Source organism: Tamandua tetradactyla, chromosome 10, assembly GCF_023851605.1.
Source record: "Tamandua tetradactyla isolate mTamTet1 chromosome 10, mTamTet1.pri, whole genome shotgun sequence".
In the NCBI taxonomy this organism is placed as follows: domain Eukaryota; kingdom Metazoa; phylum Chordata; class Mammalia; order Pilosa; family Myrmecophagidae; genus Tamandua; species Tamandua tetradactyla.
Genome location: NC_135336.1, coordinates 5,446,002 through 5,472,634, shown reverse-complemented (window position 1 = coordinate 5,472,634; position 26,633 = coordinate 5,446,002). Strand labels below are relative to the sequence as shown.

Below are 26,633 nucleotides of genomic sequence, written 5' to 3'. Positions count from 1 at the left end.
CATCATGTTGGAGGTTCTAGCCAGAGCAATTAGACAAGAAAAACAAATACACGGCATCAAAATTGGAAAGGAAGAAGTAAAACTATCACTGTTTGCAGATGATATGATACTATACGTTGAAAACCCTGAAATATCCACAGCAAAACTACTAGAGCTAATAAATGAGTACAGCAAAGTAGCAAGTTACAAGATCAACATTCAAAGATCTGTAGTGTTTCTATACACTAGCAATGAACAAGCTGAGGAGGAAATCAAGAAAAGAATTCCATTTACAATTGCAACTAAAAGAATAAAATACCTAGGAATAAATTTAACTAAAGAGACAAAAAACCTATACAAAGAAAACTACAAGAAATTGTTAAAAGAAATCACAGAAGACCTAAATAGATGGAAGGGCATACCGTGTCCATAGATTGGAAGACTACATATAGTTAAGATGTCAGTTCTACCTAAATTGATTTACAGATTCAATGCAATACCAATCAAAATCCCAACAACTTACTTTTCAGAATTAGAAAAACCAATAAGCAAATTTATCTGGAAGGGCAGGGTGCCCCAAATTGCTAAAAGTATCTTGAGGAAAAAAAACGAAACTGGAGGTCTCACGCTGCCTGACTTTAAGGCATATTATGAAGCCACAGTGGTCAAAACAGCATGATACTGCCATAAAGATAGATATATCGACCAATGGAATTGAATAGAGTGCTCAGATATAGACCCTCTCATCTATGGACATTTGATCTTTGATAAGGCAGTCAAGCCAACTCACCTGGGACAGAACAGTCTCTTCAATAAATGGTGCCTAGAGAACTGGATATCCATATGCAAAAGAATGAAAGAAGACCCGTATCTCACACCCTATACAAAATTTAACTCAAAATGGATCAAAGATCTAAACATCAGGTCTAAGACCGTAAAACAGTTAGAGGAAAATGTAGGGAGATATCTTATGTGTCTTACAATTGGAGGCGGTTTTATGGACCTTAAACCTGAAGCAAGAGCACTGAAGAAAGAAATAAATAAATGGGAGCTCCTCATAATCAAACACTTTTGTGCATCAAAGAACTTCATCAAGAAAGTAGAAAGACAGCCTACACAATGGGAGACAATATTTGGAAACGACATATGAGATAAAGGGCTAGTATCCAGAATTTATAAAGAGATTGTTCAACTCAACAACAAAAAGACAGCCAATCCAATTACAAAATGGGAAAAAGACTTGAACAGACACCTCTCAGAAGAGGAAATACAAATGGCCAAAAGGCACATGAAGAGATGCTCAATGTCCCTGGCCATTAGAGAAATGCAAATCAAAACCACAATGAGATATCATCTCACACCCACCAGAATGGCCATTATCAACAAAACAGAAAATGACAAGTGCTGGAGAGGATGTGGAGAAAGAGGCACACTTATCCACTGTTGGTGGGAATGTCAAATGGGCAACCACTGTGGAAGACAGTTTGGCGGTTCCTCAAAAAGCTGAATATAGAATTGCCATACGACCCAGCAATACCATTGCTAGGTATCTACTCAAAGGACTTAAGGGCAAAGACACAAATGGACATTTGCACACCAATGTTTATAGCAGCATTATTTACAGTTGCAAAGAGAAGGAAACACCCAAAATGTCCATCAACAGACGAGTGGCTAAACAAACTGTGGTATAAATATACGATGGAATTTTATGCAACTCTAAGACAGAATAAACTTATGAAGCATGTAATAACATGGATGGACCCAGAGAACATTATGCTGAGTGAGACTAGCCAAAAACTAAAGGACAAATACTGTATGATCCCACTGATGTGAACTGACATTAGAGAATAAACTTGGAATATGTCATTGGTAACAGAGACCATCAGGAGATAGAAATAGGGTAAGATAGGGGGTAATTGGAGCTGAAGGGATACGTATGTGCAACAGGACTGGATACAAAAACTCAGAAATGGACAGCACAATACTACCTAACTGTAATGTAATTATGTTAAAACACTGAATGAAGCTGCATCTGAGGTATAGTTTTTTTTATTTATTTATTTTTCTCTCTATTATCGTTTTATTTCTTTTTCTGTTGTCTTTCTATTTCTTTTTCTAAATCGATGCAAATGTACTAAAAAATGATGAATATGTATCTATGTGATGATATTAAGAATTATTGAATGTATGTGTAGAATGGAATGATTTCTAAATGTTGTGTTAGTTAATTTTTTTAATTAATAAAAAAAATAAAAAATAAAAAAAAAAATGAAGGAGAAATAAAGACATTCTGTCATGAAGAAAACCTGAATTTGGCGCCAAAGCAGGCTTAACCTAAAATAATGGCTAGAGAAAATTTCCAGAAAGGAACACTTACACACTGAAATTTAAAACTCAAGAAACTAAAATACTTAGGTATAAATCTTAACAAAACATGTGCAGGACTTGTATGCTGAAGGTTATACAACACTTACGTAAGAAATCAAAGAAGATCTAAATGAATGGAGAAACATACCGTGCTTATGGATTAAAAGACTCAACATAGTAAAGATGTCTATTCTTCCCAAATTAGCTTACAGGTTTAGTATAATTCTTATCAAAATCCAAGCAAGATTTTTTATAGGAATAGACAAGATTATTCAAAAATTTATATGGAAAAGCAGAGGAACTGGGAAGCTCAACCCATTTTGAAAAAGAGAATAGTGAGATGAGTCAGTTTACCTTACTCCAAAATTTATTGTATGTCTACAGTAATCTAGACTGTGTGGTATTGGCAGAGGGATAGACAACAGATCAATGGAACAGAATAGAGTATTCAGAAGTAGACACATAAAAATAAATCTAAAGATAAGAAAGCAGGTCAGTAGAGGAAAGATAGTCTTTTCAAAAATGGTGCTGGAGCAATTGGACAGTCATAGGCAAAAAAATGATCCTTGACCTAAGCTTCATACCTTATACAAAAAATAACTCAAAATGGATCATGGACTTAACTGTAAAACAGAACTATAAAGCTTTTGGGGGAAAAAAACATGGGAGAAAGTGTTCAACATCTATGACTAGGCAAAGAGTTCTTAGGCTTGATGCCAAAAACGTGATCCATAAAAAGAAAAATTGATTAATTGGACTTCATTAAAATTTAAACCTTTGTTCTGCAAAAAACGCTGGTAAGAGAATGAATAAACAAGGTGCAGAGTGAGAGAAATTATTAGCAAACCACATGTTTGACAAAAGACTATTACCTAAAATATGTAATGAGCTCTCAAAACGCAACAGTAAAAAAAAAAAAAGCAACAGTAATGAAACACGGTAAAAGACATGAAGTATTTCACTAAAGAAAATATACACATGGCAGATAAGTATCTGAAAAGGTGTTCACAATCATTAGACTTTAGAGAAATGCAAATTAAAACCACAATATGATATTAACTATACCTCTATCAAAATGGTTAAAGTAAATATTGATAACATTAAATGCTGACAAAGATACAGAGAAACTGGATAATTCATCCATTGCTGGTACTAATGTAAAATAGTACAGCCACTCTGTAAAACAGTTCAGTAGTTTCTTTAAAAATGAAACATGCAATTACCATACAATCCAGCAGCTATATTCCTGGGCATTTATCCCAGAAAAATTAAAATTTATCTTCGCACAAAGACTTTCAAATGAATGTTTTTAGCAATTTTATTCTAATGCCAACAAACTAGATACAACCCAGATATCCTTCAATGGGTGAAGGGTTAAAAAAACTGATATATCCATACCTTGAAATACTATTTAGCAATAAGAAATGAAGTATTGATATGTGCAGCAATCTGGACAAACCTCCAAAGAATTATTCTGAGTGAAGAAAAGCCAGTTCTAGAAGGTTATATACTGTATGATTCCATTTGTATAACATTCTTGTAATGACCAGAGTGTAGAGATAGGGAACAGTAAGTGGTTGGCAAGATTTGGAGGTGGGTGGATAGTGAGTGTGGGAGGGTAACAGGGTAATAGGTGGCTGTAAAGGGAACATGGGGGATCCTTGTGTGTATGGGAATGTATTAATGTCAATATCCTGGTTGTAATACTGTACTGCAGTTTGCAAGATGGGAAACTGGGTAAAGGGTACATGAGATCTCTTTGGATTATTTCTTACAACTGCATGTGAATCTAAAAGTTATCTCAAAATAAAAAACATAAGTAAAAAAACAAAATAAAAATTAAAAATGCAGATTCATGGGGTTCTCATAGAAAGTTGATTGAATAGGACTGGAGTGAATCCTAAGAATTTATATTTTTAAGTCCTTTAGGAGATAACAACTTTTAGACAGTTTAGGAATCATGGTAAATATAACCTAACTCCTTTTTAGCATGCAGAATTCTGGACTCTCAGAGGGTAGACCCAGATGTTTTTCTTCACTTTTTTGTCTTCCCTGTATGTGTATGGAAATGGATACAGGAGGATATTCATGAGCTTTGAATTGTGAGCCCCAAACCACATCCATCCTCAAATAAGTCATGATTTCTAAGCATCTGTTAGACCAATAATTTTTTTTGCTTATTTTTTTAAATCAGTTACTTCTGTGAGAATTTGATGAAAACCTGAGATTTGTTCTCCCACCAAAGCACTTATACCAAAAATTGTTTCCAATTTCAGGGGTTTCATTGATATCCTAAGTTTCCTTGATAAGTCTGTGAACACTAGGCTAAATTAATCCCAATGCCTTGACTGAATTTCCCTTTTCTTTGTCTTGCCATTTATTTATTCAAATTAGTAAGGTTTTGTCTTTTTAACTGTAATTTTAAACTTCCTGAAATAATGTACTTTTTAAAAGTATGTACTTCATCCTTTGCTTTTCATCAGTTTGGGGAGAGAATTTCTATGGCCATAGAGGAGGTAAGTGACTCTAATTTCATTAGTTTTAGGAATTCCTATATCCGTATATCAGAGGCATCCAAATCAAATGGTAACAAAATTCTAAAAAAAATTTCTTTTAATCAGTAAACTGCTTTGAATTTAGTTTACTATATCTGTTTAATTGTGAACTAGTGATTGATGTCATTTTAGGACATGTACTGATAATTTATTTCCTTCTTGAACAGCTTTCCGTGGACACCCTACAGTTTCTGCTCTTCTTATATATACAGCAGTTAAACAAGGTCTCTCTCAGGACATCTTTGATTGGGGAAGAATGGCCTAGTCCCAGAAACAGATCTCAGTCCCCTGATGTGACTGGCAAAACCAGTTGTCATAATAAGGTATTACTTAGATCTTGGTCTCTTTCTCTGAAAGGGATAATTTGTGAGGGAGATTGATCACTTTCATCAAAGTTTATGTTGGGATTCTGTATATAAGCCATTGAGCCGATGACCTGATGGCTTTTTTTTTTTTTTTTTTTTTTACTGTTTTTCCTTTTCTTGATTATAAAACAGAATCAATGTATACAATTTTAATCGAAACAGAAGTTGTTTCAGTTGTATTCTGATTAAAAAACCACATGATTTTGGGGCAAATCACTCAATGTACTCTTACTAACATTAATATTTTTGCAAATGTTAATGAGTTTGAATCTACTTATTTGACTAAGAATAAATGAGAAAATGTGGTATTTGCAAAGTCTGTTGAGATCTGAAAAAAATTCTATAAAAATATCCTCTCATATTGTCTCATTAGTTGTAAGTAATGACAACCTAAAAGTTAAATTTAACTGACTCACATTGTAAGTATTGGAAAATCACCTGTTGCTTCTTTTTGTTTTGTACAGAAAACAAAATTGTTTTAACCAAAGATGTTTTGTGAAAGTATTTTGAAAAGTTTTAAGTAAAGCATAGATCTCAATATTATTGCCATGCACAGGCTTTTTAAATATGTTTTGAGACTAAAGAAAAATCTCTTCAATATTGGCTCTTTTAAGTCTCCTTTTTAATAAGTATGTCTTCCCTTATAGCCTGTGACCTTTCACCCTTCTGGTTCTGTTTCTAATTCTTCTTTTCCATCTTCAAGAGTTCCTCTCCTGTCCCTTTCATGCCACAGTTCCACCAAAATTCTGCCTTTGGCATTCTTCTCTTCTCATTCAATATACTTTTTGTTCCCATTACTTCATATATCTCATTGACTCCCAAATTTGTCTTCATCCCAAGAGCTCTTTTCTCATATTTACTTCTTCACATAGCTGCCCTATATGTGGCTTAAACTTAGAATAACCAAATCTAGATGTATTAGACTACCATCTCCACATGTACTTATTGCTGAATGGGCACTGTGAAGAGGTGGGGTTTTGAGCCAAGGTAGCCTACATTCAGGTCTGGCTCTGCTACTTAATCATGAATTTTGGACAAGTCAGTTAACCTCTCTAGGCCTTGGCTTCTCTCTAACTGGGAAAATAAAGCCTATTTTTGGATGGCTGTGAGAATTCAGTAATATATTAACAGAAGACTTGTCACATAGTAAACACCAATAAATTAATAGTGACTTTGGTTTGTGCTATATTTTGACCCCTCCCAACAATTGACTGGACCAGGGATAGAAGCTAGAATTTCTGTGACTGAAATACTCATTCGTTGATATGTATTTGAAATTGGTCTGATTTGAAATGATGACCTGGGCCAATCAATTTCCTCAAGGGACTGAAGAAATTAGCAGTTGGTGATGGGTGCTTCAGTTGAAAAACTCATCTGGCATTGGGCCCAGAATCATCACCAGGCATCATGAATGACCTGGAGTTATGAGAGGTCAGAAGCTTTGAGGTAATCAGAGAAACAAGAAAAAAAGAGAATGGAACAAACATGCAGTGAGACACTGGCCCTTGAGAAAAAAATCAAGTTCCATATGGCTTTCTGTTCCAGTTTTCAGAAAGCCTGCCTCTACTTCTGTTTGGAAGACTACCATGTATCTCTAAAGTAAAAACTCCCTTTTCTTGCATTCTTTATGCAATGAAAGTTACCACTAGTCAGTTAAAGTTCTTTCTCTCACCATCCCTACCCAGTTAGTCATTAGGTCTTACTGATTGTGCTTCCAAAATCTGTCCCTTTTCTTCCTGTTATACTGGTCCTAGTAACTCTGCCCCCTGCCCCCGCCCCCCTCGGCCCTCTCGCCTTTTCTGTATTTAGGTCTTAGCTGGTTGCCCTGCTTTTAGTCTGTAGTTCACCTACCACACTGGACTTTGTAAAATCCATGTTTGATTTTGTAAAATGCATATTTGATTATGTCCATCTCTTATCTAAACTCTGTAAATGAATCCTCACTGTTGTGTTGTTTTCAACATCTTAGTCACCTTAGGACCTTAGGAAGTAGAAGCAGCAGTAGGGAAGAAGAGCAGGTGATGCTCTGCACAACTCTGCTTTCATCTGTTTTCTTAGGCATCCAGGAAAGGTCTTATTTCAATGTTGTAGTTACTGTTTTTTTTTTTCGTCTTCTCCCTAAGAAGACACAGTTCATTGAGGACAGGAACTGCGTCTAATTCAAATTGTATATTCATCACTTAACACTGTACAAACTAAATTAGAGTTGCTAAAAACAAACAGAACAACCTGTCAAGTGAATGAACTTGTCAAACCGTTGGGACAACTGCCAAATCAAAGCGTATTCCCAAAGTTATAATTTCTCTTAAATCTAGTTACCATAAGTCCATTTCAGCCAGTGGAATTTGATATTCCTTCTGTAATTGGAAAAGGCAAATGAAGAAGCCCAGTGGTGCTTTATAATTTGAATAATGTTTGTAGTGGTAATTTTTACATTTGATCTCAAACTTTTAGAGTATATACAAGTTGTGTGGCTTTAAGCAAGTTTCTTTTTTTTTATTAAATTTTTTATTAATTAAAAAATTAAGAACAAATAAAAACATTAACATATCATTCTGTTCTACATATATAATCAATAATTCTCAATATCATCACATAGTTACATATTCATCATTTCTTAGAACATTTGCATCAGTTCAGAAAAAGAAATAAAAAGACAACAGAAAAAGAAAACGATAACAGAAAAAAAAAAGATTATACATACCATACCCCTTACCCCTTGCTTTCATTTATCACTAGCATTTCAAACTAAATTTATTTTAACATTTGACCCCCTATGATTTTTATTCCATATGTTCTACTCATCTGTTGACAAGGTAGATAAAAGGAGCATCAGACAAGTTTTTCACAATCACACAGTCACATTGTGAAAGCTATATCATTATTCAATCATCATCAAGAAACATGGCTACTGGAACACAGCTCTACATTTTCAGGCAGTTCCTTTCAGCCCTCTCCATTACATCTTGGTTAACAAGGTGTTATCTACTTAATGTGTAAGAATAACCTCCCGGATAACCTCTGGGCTCTGTTTGGAATCTCTCAGCCATTGACATTTTGTCTCATTTCACTCTTCCCCCTTTTGGTCGAGAAGATTTTCTCAATCCCTTGATGCTAAATCTCAGCTCATTCTGGGATTTCTGTCCCACGTTGCCAGGAAGATCCACACCCCTGGGAGTCACATCCCACATAGACGGGGGAGGGTGGTGAGTTTGCTTGCTGTGTTGGCTGGAGAGAGAGACCACACCTGAGCAACAAGAGGTTCTCCTGGGGGTGACTCTTAGTAGGCAAGTTTCTTAAAACTTTATCTCCATTTCCTCAAGAGTAAAATGGAGTGATAACAGCATTTATCTTAGGATTCATATTAACCCTTAGTGCTTGGCTTACACTAAGGGTTAGCTATTTAGTATTACTTTTGAATTAGCTAAAGTGAAAAGAGAATCCATATATACCTGTCAAAAAAATAAACTTTATATGGTTTATGTAGCCACCTTAAATGCTTTATTTTGGAGATGAGGAAGAGTATAAATATAAAATAATTAAAAGTTTCAGGGCCTATGCAATCTCTTTGTTCTATTAAGGGTGCTTTCTTTTGATTTTTAGAACTGGAATGATTACAGTCACCAAGCTTTTGTCTATGATCACCTGTCAGATCTCCTTGAGTTGCTTTTAGATCCAGAACAACTCACTGCATCATTTCATTCAACCCATAGTAGTCTGGTCTCTCGAGAAGCTGTTGAGGCACTCAGCTTTCTTATTGAAGGTACAGTGAGCAGAGCCAGGAAGATCTATCCACTTCATGAACTTGCCCTCTGGCCGCCACTTCATGCACAGAGTGGCTTCTCAAAGATCTCTGAGACCTTCTCCTTCTACAAGCTGGAAGCCTGGTTGAGAGCCTGTTTGACTGGGAATCCATTTGGTACTACTGCTTGTCTCAAGTCTGGAAAGAAATTGGCTTGGGCTCATCAAGGTATTTTAAAATTTTTTAATGTATATTAAATTGAATGACAAGTTAAAGGAACCTAATGTTTTCTGGTATATTAAGGACCCCATCATCTGTGGAGTAACTAAAAAATATTTGCTACTGTAAAAAAGAAAAAAGGAACATCTCTCTTTTTTCCCTTAAGCTTTTTATTTTGAAATAATTTCAAACATATAGAGCAGTTTCAAAAATAATACAAAACTTATACAGAGAATTCTTAACATACCTTCTCTTCAGATACTCAGTCCACCAGTTATAACATTTGCAGTTTTAATCCTTCTTTTTTTTTCTATGTCTACCCATTCATCCAACTATCAATCCATCTGTCTATTTATTTTCTAAACATTTGAGAGTGAATTGTATAACATCATGCTCCTTCAGCACCTATTACCTCCATATACATTTTCTGAGAACAAAGGTAATCAATTATGTAAGCACCTTAAGTAGTTATCAAGTTCAGAAACTTCAACATCGATGTAAAGCTTACAGTCTAGATTCCAGTTCTCTCTAGGTTACGGTATTGTCCTTTTGGGCCTTTTCTCCTCCATTTTGGATCCAGTGCAGGATCACATTTAATTGTCATTGCCCTTTAGTTTTTTTTTTATTGTGGAAACATATATAAAACATAAGCTTTCCCATTTCATTCACACTAAGCATACTATTCGATGGGATTAATAATATTTACTATATTTTATGCCCACCAACATCTATTACCAGAACTTTCCTATCACCCTGAAAAGACACCAAACACCCATTATACATTAACTCCCATCCTCTCTCTGTACCCACCCCCCAACTTGTACTCTATTTTCTTTTTCTATTCATTTGCATGTTCTAGCTATTTCATATAAGATAAAATATCTGTCCCTTTGGGTATGACTTATTTCACTCAATATAATCTCTTCAAGGCTCATCCAAGTAGTGGCATGTATCAGAACTTCATTCCTTTTTAAGGCTGAGTAGTATTCCCTTGTATATATATATCACATTTTGTTTATCCATTCATGTTCTGATGAACATTGAGTTTCTTCTACTTTTTGGCTATTGTTTAGTGTTACTATCAATATTAATGTACAAATACCCACCTGAGTCCCTGTTTTCAGTTCTTTTAGGTGTATACCTATAAGTAGGATTCCTGGATCATATGTTAGTTCTATGTTTAACTTTTAGAGGAACCATCAAACTGTTTTCCACAGCAGTGATACCATTTTATATTCCCACTAACAGTGAATGAGAGTTCCTATTTCTCCACATCCTAGTTAGCACTTATTATTTTCTGTTTTTTTTTTCTTTTTCTGTTTTAATAATAGCCATTCTGATGGATGTTGAGTTGGTATCTCATTGTGGAAGTCCTTTGCCCATTTTTTTTAACTGGGTTGTCTTTTTGTTGTTGAGTTTTAGGAGTTCTTTATATATTCTGGATATTAAACCCTTATCGGATATGTGGTTTCCAAGTATTTCCCATTCTGTTGGTTGTCATTTCACTTTCTTGATATATCAAGAAATAGATGCACAGAAGTATTAATTTTGATGGAGTCTAGTTTGTTTTTCTTTCAATGCTTGTGTTTTTGGTATAATGTCTAGGAAACCACTGCCTAATATAAGGTCCTGCATATATATCCTTGTGTTTTCCTCTAAGAATTTTATAGTTTTGGCTGTAATATTATATCCTGCATCATTGATCCATCCATTTTGAATATTTTTTTGGTATATGGTATGTGGTAGGGGCCCATTTTCATTCTTTTGTATGCAGATATTCAGTTTTCCCAGTACCGTTTGTTGAAGAGATTGTTCTTTCCTCATCAAGAGGACTTGACTCCCTTTTAAAAAACATCAGGTGGCCGTAGACATGTGGGTTTATTTCTGCACTCTCAAGTCCATTCCATTGGTTGGTCTGTATGTCTGTCCTTGTGCCAGTACCACACCATTTTGATTACTATAGCTTTGTAGTCACTTTTGAAAAATAGAAGTGTAAGTCCTCCCACTTTGTTCTTTTTCAAAATGGCTTTGGCTGTTTGGGTTCCCTTGGCCATAATATTTGATGATTTCTATGGAGAAGGCTGTTGGAATTTTGGTTGGTATTGTGTTAAATATGTAAATTACTTTGAGTCGTATTGACATCATAACAGTGATAAGTCTTCCAGTTCATGAGCATGAAAAAATTTTCCATTAATTTAAGTCTTCTTTAATTTCTTTCAGTAATGATTTGTGTACAGGTTTTTATGTCCTAATTTATTCCTAGATATTTTATTATTTTAGTTGCTATTGTAAATGGAATCGTTTTCTTGATTTCCTTCTCAGATTGTTTATTGCTGGTATAGGGACACCACTGTTTTTTTGTTTTTTTTTATTCATTAAAAAAAATTAACAAAACATTTGGAAATCATTCCATTCTGCATATATAATCAGTAATTCTTAATATCATCACATAGTTGCATAGTCATCATTTCTTAGTACATTTGCATCGATTTAGAAAAAGAAATAAAAAGACAACGGAAAAAGGAATAAAATGATAATAGAGAAAAAAAAACAACACGTACCATACCCCTTACCCCTTGCTTTCATTTACCACTATTTCAAACTGAATTTATTTTAACATTTGTTCCCCCTATTATTTATTTTTATTCCATATGTTCTACTCTTCTGTTGATATAGTAGCTAAAAGGAGCATCAGACATAAGGTTTTCACATTCACAGAGTCTCATTGTGAAAGCTGTATCATTGTTCAATCATCATCAAGAAACATGGCTACTGGAACACAGCACTACATTTTCAGGCAATTTCCTCCAGCCTCTCCACTACATCTTGAACAACAAGGTAATATCTACTTAATGCGTAAGAATAGCCTCCAGGATCACCTCTCGACTCTGTTTGGAATCTCTCAGCCATTGACACTTTGCCTCATTTTACTCTTCCCCCTTTTGGTCGAGAAGGTTCTCTCAGTCTCTTGATGTTAATTCTCAGCTCATTCTAGGGTTTTTCACAGTCCTTTGATGCTGAGTCTCAGCTCATTCCAGGATCTTTGTTTCACGGTGCCAGGAAGGTCCACACCCCTGGGAGTCATGTCCCACGCAGAGAGGGGGAGGGTGGTGAGACTGCTCATCATATTGAGTGGAGAGAGAGGCCACATCTGAGCAACAAAAGAGGCTCTCTTGGGAGTGACTCTTAGGCCTAAATTTTAAGTAGACTTGACCTATCTTTTGTGGGGTTAAGTTTCATGTGAACAAACCCTAAGACTGGGGGCTCAGCCTATAGCTTTGGTTGTCCACACTGCTTGTGAGAATATCAGGAATTCAACATGGGAAAGTTGAATTTCTCCCCACTCTCACCATTCCCCGAAGGAGGCTTGCAAATACTTTTACAGTCACTGGTCAAATCACTCTGGGTTTCATCGGGGCATCACTCTGGACAAACCAACAAAATCTCATGTGCTACCTGAGATTCCTAGTACTTATGGCATTCAGTCAAACTATCTACGTGAGTTATATTAGGAAATGCTCTAGTCAAAATCTAAATTTTGTAACAAATAAACATTTTTTGCTTTAGTCTTGCACATAATGTGACATTTTGAGGTATTAGTTATCATCTATTTTCAGCACCCTGCAATAATGACAATCCTTTGTTCTTCCTCATGCAAAAACATTTTTAAAATTTGTACATTGTACATTTCACTATTATTATACACTCAGGCATTCCTAGATTATACCATCTCGATCTTTAACATCTCTCTTTCTTTCTGATTTCATTTATGTCCCCAGTCCTCCTCCCTCTATCATTCTCACATGCAGCTTCATTCAGTGTTTTAACATAATTACATTACAGTTAGGTAGTATTGTGCTGTCCATTTCTGAGTTTTTGTATCCAGTCCTGTTGCACATACGTATCCCTTCAGCTCCAATTACCCCCTATCTTACCCTATTTCTATCTCCTGATGGTCTCTGTTACCAGTGACATATTCCAAGTTTATTCACTAATGTCGGTTCATATCAGTGAGACCATACATTATTTGTCCTTTAGTTTTTGGCTAGTCTCACTCAGCATAATGTTCTCTAGGACCTTCCATGTTGTTACATACTTCATAAGTTTATTCTGTCTTAGAGCTGCTAAAATTCCATTGTATGTATATACCACAGTTTGTTTAGCCACTCATCTGTTGATGGACATTTTGGCTGTTTCCATCTCTTTGCAATTGTAAATAATGCTGCTATAAACATTGGTGGGCAAATATCCGTTTGTGTCTTTGCCCTTAAGTCCTCTGAGTAGATACCTAGCAATGGTATTGCTGGGTCATATGGCAATTCTATATTCAGTTTTTTGAAGACCACCAAACTGCCTTCCACAGTGGTTGCACCATTTGACATTCCCACCAACAGTGGATAAGTGTGCCTCTTTCTCCACATCCTCTCCAGCACTTGTCATTTTCTGTTTTGTTGATAATGGCCATTCTGGTGGGTGTGAGATGATATCTCATTGTGGTTTTGATTTGCATTTCTCTAATGGCCAGGGACATTGAGCATCTCTTCATGTGCCTTTTGGCCATTTGTATTTCCTCTTCTGAGATGTGTCTGTTCAAGTCATTTTCCCATTTTGTAATTGGATTGGCTGTCTTTTTGTTGTTGAGTTGAACAATCTCTTTATAAGTTCTGCATACTAGCCCTTTATCTGATATGTCGTTTCCAAATATTGTCTCCCATTGTGTAGGCTGTCTTTCTACTTTCTTGATGAAGTTCTTTGATGCACAAAAGTGTTTAATTTTGAGGAGCTCCCATTTATTTATTTATTTCTTCAGTGCTCTTGCTTTAGGTGTAAGGTCCATAAACCCGCCTCCAATTATAAGATTCATAAGATATCTCCCTACATTTTCCTCTAACTGTTTTACGGTCTTAGACCTGATGTTTAGATCTTTGATCCATTTTGAGTTAAATTTTGTATAGGGTGTGAGATACAGGTCTTCTTTCATTCTTTTGCATATGGATATCCAGTTCTCTAGGCACCATTTATTGAAGAGACTGTTCTGTCCCAGGTGAGTTGGCTTGACTGCCTTATCAAAGATCAAATGTCCATAGATGAGAGGGTCTATATCTGAGCACTCTATTCGATTCCATTGGTCGATATATCTATGTTTATGCCAGTATCATGCTGTTTTGACCACTGTGGCTTCATAATATGCCTTAAAGTCAGGCAGCGTGAGACCTCCAGCTTCGTTTTTTTTCCTCAAGATACTTTTAGCAATTTGGGGCACCCTGCCCTTCCAGATAAATTTGTTTGTTGGTTTTTCTATTTCTGAAAAGTAAGTTGTTGGGATTTTGATTGGTATTGCGTTGAATCTGTAAATCAATGTACGTAGAATTGACATCTTAACTATATGTAGTCTTCCAATCCGTGAACATGGTATGCCCTTCCATCTATTTAGGTCTTCTGTGATTTCTTTTAGCAGTTTCTTGGAGTTTTCTTTGTATAGGTCTTTTGTCTCTTTAGTTAAATTTATTCCTAAGTATTTTATTCTTTTAGTTGCAATTGTAAATGGAATTCTTTTCTTGATTTCCTCCTCAGCTTGTTCATTGCTAGTGTATAGAAACACTACAGATCTTTGAATGTTGATCTTGTAACCTGCCACTTTGCTGTACTCGTTTATTAACTCTAGTAGTTTTGCTGTGGATTTTTCAGGGTTTTCAACATAGTATCATATCATCTGCAAACAGTGATAGTTTTACTTCTTCCTTTCCAATTTTGATGCCGTGTATTTGTTTTTCTTGTCTAATTGCTCTGGCTAGAACCTCCAACACGATGTTGAATAACAGTGGTGATACTGGACATCCTTGTCTTGTTCCTGATATTAGGGGGAAAGTTTTCATTTTTTCCCCATTGAGGATGATATTAGCTGTAGGTTTTTCATATATTCCCTTTATCATTTTTAGGAAGTTCCCTTGTATTCCTATCCTTTGAAGTGTTTTCAACAGGAAAGGATGTTGAATCTTGTCAGATGCCTTCTCTGCATCAATTGAGATAATCATGTGATTTTTCTGCTTTGATTTGTTGATATGGTGTATTACATTAATTGATTTTCTTATGTTGAACCATCCTTGCATATCTGGGATGAATCCTACTTGGTCATGATGTATAATTCTTCTAATGTGTTGCTGGATTCAATTTGCTAGAATTTGGTTGAGGATTTTTACATCTATATTCATTAGACAGATTGGTCTGTAGTTTTCTTTTTTTGTAATATCTTTGCCTGGTTTTGGTATGAGGGTGATGTTGTCTTCATAGAATGAATTAGGTAGCTTTCCCTCCACTTCAGTTTTTTTGAAGAGTTTGAGCAGGGTTGGTACTAATTCTTTCTGGAATGTTTGCTAGAATTCACATGTGAAGCCGTCTGGTCCTGGACTTTTCTTTTTGGAAAGTTTTTGAATGACTGATTCAATTTCTTTACTTGTGATTGGTTTGTTAAGGTCATCTATTTCTTCTTGAGTCAAAGTTGGTTGTTCATGCCTTTCTAGGAACTTGTCCATTTCATCTACATTGTTGTATTTATTAGCATAAAGTTGTTCATAGTATCCTTTTATTACCTCCTTTATTTCTGTGAGGTCGGTGGTTATGTCTCCTCTTCCATTTCTGATCTTATTTATTTGCGTCCTCTCTCTTCTTCTTTTTGTCAGTCTTGCTGAGGGCCCATCAATCTTGTTGATTTTCTCATAGAACCAACTTCTGGTCTTATTGATTTTCTCTATTGTTTTCATGTTCTCAATTTCATTTATTTCTGCTCTTATCTTTGTTATTTTTTTCCTTTTGCTTGCTTTGGGGTTAGTTTGCTGTTCTCTCTCCAGTTCTTCCAAGTGGACAGTTAATTCCCGAATTTTTGCCCTTTCTTCTTTTTTGATATAGGCATTGAGGGCAATAAATTTCCCTCTTAGCACTGCCTTTGCTGCGTCCCATAGGTTTTGATATGTTGTGTTTTCATTTTCATTCGCTTCGAGATATTTACTAATTTCTCTTGTAATTTCTTCCTTGACCCACTGGTTGTTTAAGAGTGTGTTGTTGAGCCTCCACGTATTTGTGAATTTTCTGGCACTCTGCCTATTATTGATTTCCAACTTCATTCCTTTATGATCTGAGAAAGTGTTGTGCATGATTTCAATCTTTCTAAATTTGTTGAGACTTGCTTTGTGACCCAGCATATGGTCTATCTTTGAGAATGATCCATGAGCACTTGAGAACAAGGTGTATCCTGCTGTTGTGGGGTGTAATGTCCTCTAAATGTCTGTTAAGTCTAGCTCATTTATTGTAATATTCAAATTTTCTATTTCTTTATTGATCCTCTGTCTAGATGTTCTGTCCATTGATGAGAGTGGGGAATTGAAGTCTCCAACTATTATGGTAGATTTGTCTATTTCCCTTTTCAGTATTTGCAGTGTATGCCTCACGTATTTTGGGGCATTCTGATTCAGTGCGTAAATATTTATGATTGATATGTCTTCTTGTTGAATTGTTCCTTTTATTAGTAGATAGCATCCTTCTTTGTGTCTTTTAACTGTTTTACATTTGAAGTCTAATTTGTTGGATATTAGTATAGCTACTCCTGCTCTTTTCTGGTTGTTATTTGCATGAAATATCTTTTCCCAACCTTTCACTTTCAGCCTATGTTTATCTTTGGATCTAAGATGTGTTTCCTATACACAGCATATAGAAGGATCCTGTTTTTTAATCCATTCTGCCAGTCTATGTCTTTTGATTGGTGAGTTCAGTCCATTAACATTTAGTGTTATTACTGTTTGGATAATATTTTCCTCTACCATTTTGCCTTTTGCATTATTTATATCATATCTAATTTTCCTTCTTTCTACACTCTTCTCCACACCTCTCTCTTCTGTCTTTTCATGTCTGACTCTAGTGCTCCCTTTAGTATTTCTTGCAGAGCTGGTCTCTTGGTCACAAATTCTCTCAATGACTTTTTGTCTGAAAATGTTTTAATTTCTCCCTCATTTTTGAAGGACGATTTTGCTGGATATAGAATTCTTGGTTGGCAGTTTTTTTCTTTTAGTAATTTAAATATATCATCCCACTGTCTTCTTGCCTCCATGGTTTCTGCTGAGAAATCTACACATAGTCTTATTGGGTTTCCCTTGTATGTGATGGATTGTTTGTCTCTTGCTGCTTTCAAGATCCTCTCTTTCTCTTTGACCTCTGACATTCTAACTAGCAAGTGTCTTGGAGAACATCTATTTGGATCTATTCTCTTTGGGGTCCGCTGCACTTCTTGGATCTGTAATTTTAGGTCTTTCATAAGAGTTGGGAAATTTTCAGTGATAATTTTTTCCATTAGTTTTTCTCCTCCTTTTCCCTTCTCTTCTCCTTCAGGGACACCCACAACACGTATATTTGTGCGCTTCACATTATCATTCAATTCCCTGAGCCCCTGCTCTTATTTTTCCATTCTTTTCCCTATAGTTTCTGTTTGTTTTTGGATTTCAGATGTTCTATCTTCCAGTTCACTAATTCTAACCTCTGTCTCTTGAAATCTATCATTGTAGGTTTCCATTGTTTTTTTCATCTCTTCTACTGTATCTTTCATTCCCATAAGTTCTGTGATTTGGTTTTTCAGATTTTCCATTTCTTCTTTTTGTTCATTCCTTGCCTTCTTCATGTCCTCCCTCAACTGATATATTTGGTTTTTGAAGAGGTTTTCCATTTCTGTTCGTATATTCAGAATTTGCCTGGTTTTGGTATGAGGGTGATGTTGTCTTCATAGAATGAATTAGGTAGCTTTCCCTCCACTTCAGTTTTTTTGAAGAGTTTGAGCAGGGTTGGTACTAATTCTTTCTGGAATGTTTGCTAGAATTCACATGTGAAGCAGGAGTTGTCTCAGCTCCTGTATCTCATTTGAACTATTGGTTTGTTCCTTTGACTTGGCCATATCTTCAATTTTCCTGGTGTGATTTGTTATTTTTTGCTGCCGTCTGGACATTTAATTACCTTAATTAGTTTATTCTGGAGATTGCTTTCGCTTATCTTACCCAGGGTTTTCTTGCTAGATGAGTTTGTTGTCTATCTGTTCATTTACCTTCGGTTCAGCTTTTTTTGGGCCTGCTTAAGTTTTGTTTAACAGAGGGTAATTTTTCAGTTATTGTTTTCTTGTTTCTTATCCTGCTTGTAATCTGCCTTTTCCCTCCCCACCCTTAGGAGGGTCTACACAGGTATTACAGACTCCAGCCGGGTTTTCCCAGACTAAGCTGGCCTCCTTTCGGGGAGGAGGAATCACCTCCGTCAGTTTTCTCTGAGTGTGAGACCCAGCAGGTTGAAAGACTTTCCTGTGACGTCTCTGGGCTCTGTTTTTCATATCTTGCCCAGTATGTGGCACTTGTCTGTCTGCAGGTCCAACCAGCAAAAGATGTTGTGGCTCCTTTAACTTTGGAAGACTCTCCGTGGTGGGGGCGTGGTGGAGACTGAGGAAAGGTTGCAGGCTGGTTTTAATGGCTTTCACAATGAATTAGTACCAACCCTGCTCAAACTCTTCAAAAAAACTGAAGTGGAGGGAAAGCTACCTAATTCATTCTATGAAGACAGCATCACCCTCATACCAAAACCAGGCAAATTCTGAATATACGAACAGAAATGGAAAACCTCTTCAAATTGCGAAGCCCTGGGGTCTGAATTCCTTGAGAGAGGGATTCCACCTGAGTTGTGTTTCACCCCTCCTGTGGGGAAGGTTCAGGTGGGAGACAGCCCTGAAAGCAGCCTGTTTCTGCATTTGGGGCAGTTGCAGCTGAATCCAGAGGCAATCAAGCCTCCATAGAAACAGCCTCAGAAGGCTCCGTTTTGTCCCCTTTCCTCTTTTTCGGTTAGCCCAATAGGCGACCTCTGCCTTGACCAGTTTCGCCTGAGCTGGGGGCCTGTTTTTAGTAGTCAGAATTTGTTTATTAATGCCACTATTGGTATTTGCTTGGACTCAGTCCCTGCTACTGTTAGAGACTCTTTCCTTTCCCTCCAGGAAGCCGCCTGTGGGGGAGGGGGCGCCGGCTGCTGCAGCTTGGGGAACTGTGCGCACCTTGGGGAACTGTGCCGTGGCTTGGGGAACTCACTGTTCCGGAGACTCACAGCCAGTCCAGCTGGTCCAGACTGGGGTACGCTGTGTTTCTGGTCACTGTCGTCGCTCCGGGAGCTGTTCTGTACTGTTTCTGGTTATTTAGTAGTTGCTCTGGAGGACGAACTAAAAATGTGCGCAGATTACTAAGCCGCCATCTTGGCCCCCCCCACACCATTGATTTTTGTGTAGTGATCTTGTATCCTGCCACTTTACTGAATTTGTTTATTAGTTCTAATAGCTTTCCTATAGATTCTTCTAGATTTTCTCCGTGTAGGATCATGTCATCTGCAAATAGGGAAGGTTTAACTTCTTCTTTTCCAACTTGAGTGCCTTTTATTTCTTTTTCTTTTTTAGCTTGTACTTACTAACACTTCTAAGACAACATTGAATGGTGGTAGTGGGCTTCCTTGTCTTGTTCTTAATACCAATTCTGTGTCAGTTGATGTGATCATATGTTTATTTTCCCCCTTTCATTCTATTAATGTGGTGTGTTACCTTGGTTTTCCTATTTTGAGATACCCTTGCATTCCTGGTATAAATCCCACTTGATCATAGGGTATAATTCTTTTTAAAAAATTTTTTTTTATTTTAACATTTGTTCCCCCTATTATTTGAAAAGGAGCATCAGACACAAGGTTTTCACAATCACACAGTCACGTTGTGAAAGCTATATCATTATACAGTCATCATCAGGAAACATGGCTACTGGAACACAGCTCTATATTTTTGGGCAGTACCCTCCAGCCTCTCTATTACATCTTGGTTAACAAGGTGATATCTATTTAATGTGTAAGAATAGCCTCCCGGATAACCTCTGGTCTCTGTTTGGAATCTCTCAGCCATTGACACTTTGTCTCATTTCACTCTTCCCCTTTTTGGTCTAGAAGGTTTTCTCAATCCCTTGATGCTGGATCTCAGCTCATTCTAGAGTTTTTCTCAATCCCTTGCATAGGGTATAATTCTTATAATGTGCTGTTGTATCCAGTTTGGTAGGGATATTGGTCTTTAATTTTCCTTTTTTATGATATCTCTTTTCGGCTTTCATACGGGGTGATGTTGCACACATAGAGTGAATTAGGAGATTTTCCCTCTTCTTCAATTACTTGGAGGAGTTTGGGAAGCATTTATGTTAATTCTTCTGGGATTCTTCTTGGTAAAGTTCACCAGTAAAGCCATCTAGTCCTGGGCTTTTCTTGTTATTGATTTGTTGAGATCTTCTGTTTCTTCTTGAGTAAGTATAGGTAGTTTATGTGTTTCTAGGAATTTGTCCACTTCATCTAGGTTGTCTAAGTTTATTGGTACCGTTGTTCATAATCTCTTACAATCCATTTTATTTCTGTAAGTTTGGTAGTAATGTCCCCTCTTTAATTTCTGAGTGTAGGTATTTGTGTCCTTTTTTTTGTCTTTGTCATTTTAGCTAAAGGTTTGGTGATTTTGTTTATCTTTTCAAAGAACCATTTTTTTTAGTTTCAGTGATTTTCTCTATTATTTTGTTTTGTTTTTGGTACATGGGCCAGGAATCAAACTCAGGTCTCCTATATGGCAGGCAGGTATTGTACCACTGAATCACCCGTGTACCTTATTCTCTATATTGTTTTTATTTTTTTTTGTATGCTGCATGGCCAGAGTCACAGTTCATTCTTTTTCCATGTGAGTATTCTGTTTTTGCAGCATCATTTGTTGAATTTTTTTTTTTTTTGGAAGAGCATGGGCAGGGAATTGAACCCAGGTCTCCCACATGGCAGGCGAGAATTCTACTACTAGACTACCCTTGCCCTCCCTCTCTATTATTTGTGTTTTATTTATTTATTTATTTATTTATTTATTTATTTATTTATTTATTTATTTGCATGGGCAGGTACTAGGATGAAACCTGGGTCTCCAGCATGGCAGGCAAGAATTTTGCCACAGAGCCACCATCGCACCACCCCCTTTCAATTGGTTTTAATTCTCAGTTTCATTTATCTCACCCTAGTCTTTATCATTTCCTTCCTTTTCTCATATTGGACTTTGTTTGCTCTTCCTTTTCTAGTTTCTCCAGATGTGAAGGTAGGATGTTGATTTGAGAGCTTTCTTCTCTTTTAATAAGAAATTACCTATGAGCACTGCCTGTGCTGCTGCTTCCCATAAGTTTTGGCATGTAACTTCCTTGTTTTCATTCATTCAAGATATTTCCTAATTTCTTATGATTTCTTCTTTGATCCATTGGTTGCTAAACATCTTTTTTTAATATGTAACTTTTTCTCTCAAAGCAGCAGTAATCTCAGAGAGTTGATTTCTTAGTTAAGGTCCTTAAGCTGCAGTTAATAGAACTTCCAACCTCGCTTAGTCCTGTCTTTCCTCTGCTTTTCTCTGGCTCTCTTCTTTACTTTTGTATGCTGTTTTTCTTGAGGCATTCCTATTTTCTATGCAACATAGCAGAATTTAGTCATCCCACAGTAACAACCTCAGGGAGTTAGTATACATGAAGTCTTTCTTAGCTACTGAACACAAGCAGACTAGATATTTTTATTTATTTATTTATTTATTTATTTATTTTTCTATCATCATGATCATTTCTTAGAACATTTGCATCAATTCAGGAAAAGTAATAAAAAGACAACAGAAAAAGAAATAAAATGAAAACAGAGAAAAACAAAAAATGTACATACCATACCTCTTACCCCTCCCTTTCATTGATCACTAGCATTTCAAACTAAATTTATTTTAACGTTTGTTCCCCCTATTATTTTTATTCCATATGTTCTACTCGTCTGTTGGCAAGGTAGATAAAAGGAACATCAGACTCAAGATTTTCACAATCATACAATCACATTGTGAAAGCTATATCATTATACAATCATCATCAAGAAACATGGCTACTAGAACACAGCTCTCCATTTTCAGGCAGTTCCCTCCAGCCTCTCCATTACATCTTGAATAACAAGATAATATCTACTTAATGTATAAGAATAACCTCCAGGATAACGTCTCAGCTTGGTTTGGAATCTCTCAGCCATTGACACTTTGTCTCATTTCACTCTTCCCCCTTTTGGTTGAGAAGGTTTTCTCAATCCCTTGATGCTGAGTCTCAGCTCATTCTAGAGTTTTTCTCAATCCCTTGATGCTGAGTCTCAGCTCATTCTAGGATTTCTGTCCCACATTTCCAGGAAGGTCCACACCCCTGGGAGTCATGTCCCATGTAGACAGGTAGAAGGTGGTGAGTTTGCTTGTTGTGTTGGCTGGAGAGAGAGGCCACATCTGAGCAACAAAAGAGGCTCTCTTGGGGGTGACTCTTAGACCTAATTTTAAGTAAGCTTGACCTATCCTTTGTGGGGTTAAGTTTCATATGAACAAACCCCAAGACTGGGGGCTCAGCCTATAGCTTTGGTTGTCCACACTGCTTGTGAGAATATCAAGAATTCAAATTGGGGAGGTTGAATTTTCCCCCGTTCTCACCATTCCCCAAAGGGGACTTTGCAAATACTTTTCCTCTCACTGATCAAATCACTCTGGGATTCATCGGGGCATCACTCTGGACAAACCAACAAAATCTCATATCCTACCCAAGGTTCCATGTACTTATGGTTTTCAACCAAGCCATCTGCATAAGTTATATTAGGAAATACACTAGTCAAAATATAAATTTTGTACCAAATAAACATTTTTTTGCTTTACAGACTAGATATTTTTAAATTGAAAATTTAAATTTATAGTAGAGAGAATTGGCCTTGCTTGCCTTAAGTATCTGTTCCTTTTAATCCGGCTATGGCTAAAGAGAGGTTCAGGTGATGTCTGACTGCTGGGGGCCCAGTTGTAACTTTAAGAGAAGAGGGGCTACACATTTCAGTAAGCATGTGCCAGCAAAGATTAGTGAAAAAAAGTCTGCATAGAATATACTACAGTACTATAATCTCTGAATTTGAAAGATAAAGAAAAACTAGGTTTCATACAGATATTTTAAAAAATCAATTTTGTATCAGAATTTACCATAACACCAAAAAAATTTGTAGATGGGTGAGCAACATTTATAGAATATTGTATAGAGAGAAAAGAGATTTTGAGCTAAGAATTTTAGATTTTAATTTAACTGTCCAGCTTTTGTATGAGGTCAAAGATGTTCAGATATGTAAGGCTTTTATAAATACATAGAAGCCACTGTTTCATTTTTGATGTTGATAGAGAAATAGAGGTTCGAATAAGGTTTTGAAATCGTTAGGGTAGGTACTGGTAGGAAAAAAAAAAAAGAGTATCTAACCTCTAAGGATTATTGTACTAAATGTTAACAGTGGTGAACAGGATTGCAAATTATTTGTAACCTCTAGGGATTGTACTAAATGTTAACAGAGGTGGACAGGATTGCAGACTATTCTTATTTTCTTTTACTGTCAGAATTTAAAAGTATCTACAGTGACTATATTATATTAGTTATGTAATAAAAATAAAAATTATATTTAAAAAAGGAATAATAGCATACTTCGGTGCCCTTCTGTCTACATTTTGCCAGTATTGTTTATGAGGCTGTCTCTGTAGTTTGAGGGAATTACCATCTGAGAAACCAGTCTCATAATGGTGCACATATTTTTTGTGTATTTTGTGCAAGGCAGTATGTTGGATAGAAAGATGTGCTTTGTTAGTAATGATCTTGGGTTTAAAGACACTAACCCAAATAGAGTTCACAGAATGATGTAAGTGTCTTAACAGGGCTTTGGAATTAGAGTTACAGCAATTTAGAGAAGATATTTATGATTGGGATGATAAAATAAAGCATCTTGGATGTCTATGTATTTGAGTTGGGCTCATTATGCCATTTATTAGCCATGTGACCCAAGGTATATCACTTAGTTTGAAGGGTAGATCTGAAAAAATCTTAGATCTTTGATCTATGGCACACAGACAATCTTGAATGGCTTATAACTTACAAATTGTTTTATAACAAAAATTCATGAACTTTTACAAACATACAGAAAAGTACAGAGAATGGTATAGCAAATGCCTTTTTACCCAATATCCAAATTCAAGTGTTTTTCCTCACATGTACCCATCTAATTTTAGACGTGTTCATGTAGACATGTATTACCTCGTATGGATGGTGGCTTTTCTTTTATTTAAAACATTCTCATGTATTTGTATGTTTTCTTAAATAGTTGAAGGGACGACCAAAAGAGCTAAGATTGCTTGTAATACTCATGTGGCCCCTAGGATGCACCGCATGGTGGTGATGAGCCAGGTTTACAAGCAGACATTGGCCAAGAGCTCAGATACTCTGATGGGGGCACATATAAAGATTCATCGTTGCAACGAATCTTTCATATATCTGCTCTCTCCCCTACGGTAAGCCCAGTCTTCATAGTGTTCTGACATTTTGACATTATCTTTGCACTAGGATTGATTTTTTTTTTTTGTCATCTGAGAATAATATCTTAGTGAAAAGTGAAATACTGTCTATTTTATTCTCATTCAGAAGGATTTACCTCACGTTTTTGTTTTTTCAGATCTGTGACAATTGAGAAGTGCAGGAATAGCACCTTTGTCTTGGGCCCTGTTCAGACAGCTCTTCATCTCCACAGCTGTGACAATGTGAAAGTTATTGCTGTTTGCCATCGTCTGTCCATCTCTTCTACAGCAGGTTGCACATTTCACATTCTGACACCTACACAGCCACTTATTCTCTCTGGAAACCAGGCAGTAACCTTTGCCCCTTTTCACACCCATTACCCAATGCTGGAGGACCATATGGCGAGAACTGGTCTTGCTACAGTGCCTAACTATTGGGATAACCCAATGATTGTGTGCAGAGAAAACAGTGACACAAGTGTCTTCAGGCTCTTACCACCTTGTGAATTCTATGTATTTATTATTCCCTTTGAAATGGAAGGGGACACCACAGAGATACCTGGGGGCCTTCCATCTGCATATCAGAAAGCATTGGGTCAAAGAGAACAGAAGATACAAATCTGGCAGAAAACTGTGAAAGAGGCTCAGTTGACAAAGTGAGTGTTTTCTAGAAGTAGTAATTTTTCTTTTATGGGAAAACATTTATCTACACAATTTTAAAGCTGTGCTAAAACATTAAAAAATATCTAGTGTGTCTTTTGTTATGTTAGGGCTTGGGTTTCAGCTCAGTGTAGCCACTGTTTGCAGCATGGAAGCAGGTGGACACTGCAGTATCAGACAGCTTTCTTTTCAGATTAAGTTTAGTTAGATGTATATGAGTGAAAGAACTCATATATGGAATATGCCGCATGATCCAGCAGCTAAATAATTGGGTTTTTTACTTGTTAAATACCGTAGTGGTGGTTCTCACACTTGATTGTGTATCAGAATCATCCAAGCAACTTGTCTTCCTTGGCTTCTCCATACCACGGATTTACCTGAATTAGAATCTCCAAGGGTAGATTTCTAATTTTGGTCCATGGACTAATACCAGTCTTTGTCAAAGTTTGCCCTATGCCGTAGTAAAATATGAAAAATAATTACCATGGTATTAAATAAAGTTAAATTTAGTTAATTTAAAGTATTGTCTTTTATTCTGAGATTTCCTCCCTACTTCAAAAATGTGTTTTTTATTAGAGAATTTGTAGGTTTACATAAAAATCATATATAAAATAGTTCCATACCCACCCCTCACCCACACCCACACCTACATACACACAGCTTTCCCTATTTTTAACCCTTTGCATTAGTATGGCACCTTCGTTACAATTGATGAAATGATATTATTATTGTACTATTAACTATAGTCCATGGTTTACATCAGTGTTCACTGTTTGTTTTATATAGTCCTATGGTTTTGGGTCTTTTCTGTAAATTTTTATTCTAAGTAACATTTATATAACCTAAAATATCCCCCTTTTAACTACATTCAAATATATAATTCAGTGCTGTTAATTACGTTTACAATATTGTGTTAATGTATCTATTACCAAAACTTTTCCATCACCCCAAACAGAAACTTGATACCAACTGAGCATTAACTCCTCATTCCTTACCCACACCATGGCCTCTAGGAACCTGTGCTCTAGTTTTTTGACTATGAATTTGCTTATTTTAGTTATTTCATATCAGTGAGGTCATATATAATATTTGTCCCATATAATATTGTGTCTGGCTTATTTCTCTCAACATGATGCCTTCAGGGTTCATCCCTGTTGTCTCTTGTATCAGAGCTTCATTGCTTTTTACAGCTGAATAATATCCCATTGTGTATATGTGCCAGAGGAATTACTGGATCATATGGTAATTCTATACTTTGAGAAACTGCCAAATTGTGTTCCACAGCATCTGTACCGTTTTGCATTTCCACCGACAATAAGCAAGTG

At 36.3% G+C, this 26,633-nt stretch overlaps 1 protein-coding gene across 5 annotated transcripts in view; it reads left to right on the top strand.

The window, feature by feature from the left end:
• Window positions 1-26,633, top strand: part of TBCCD1 (TBCC domain containing 1) — a 62,877-nt gene that overhangs the window by 15,194 nt on the left and 21,050 nt on the right. For all 5 annotated transcript variants that reach the window (XM_077117826.1, XM_077117827.1, XM_077117828.1 and 2 more), the window contains 4 exons: window positions 5,069-5,224; window positions 8,870-9,236; window positions 24,459-24,645; window positions 24,807-25,304. In XM_077117826.1, the coding sequence (XP_076973941.1) occupies window positions 5,069-5,224; window positions 8,870-9,236; window positions 24,459-24,645; window positions 24,807-25,304 (1,208 nt within the window). The remainder of the gene's footprint in view (window positions 1-5,068; window positions 5,225-8,869; window positions 9,237-24,458; window positions 24,646-24,806; window positions 25,305-26,633) is intronic.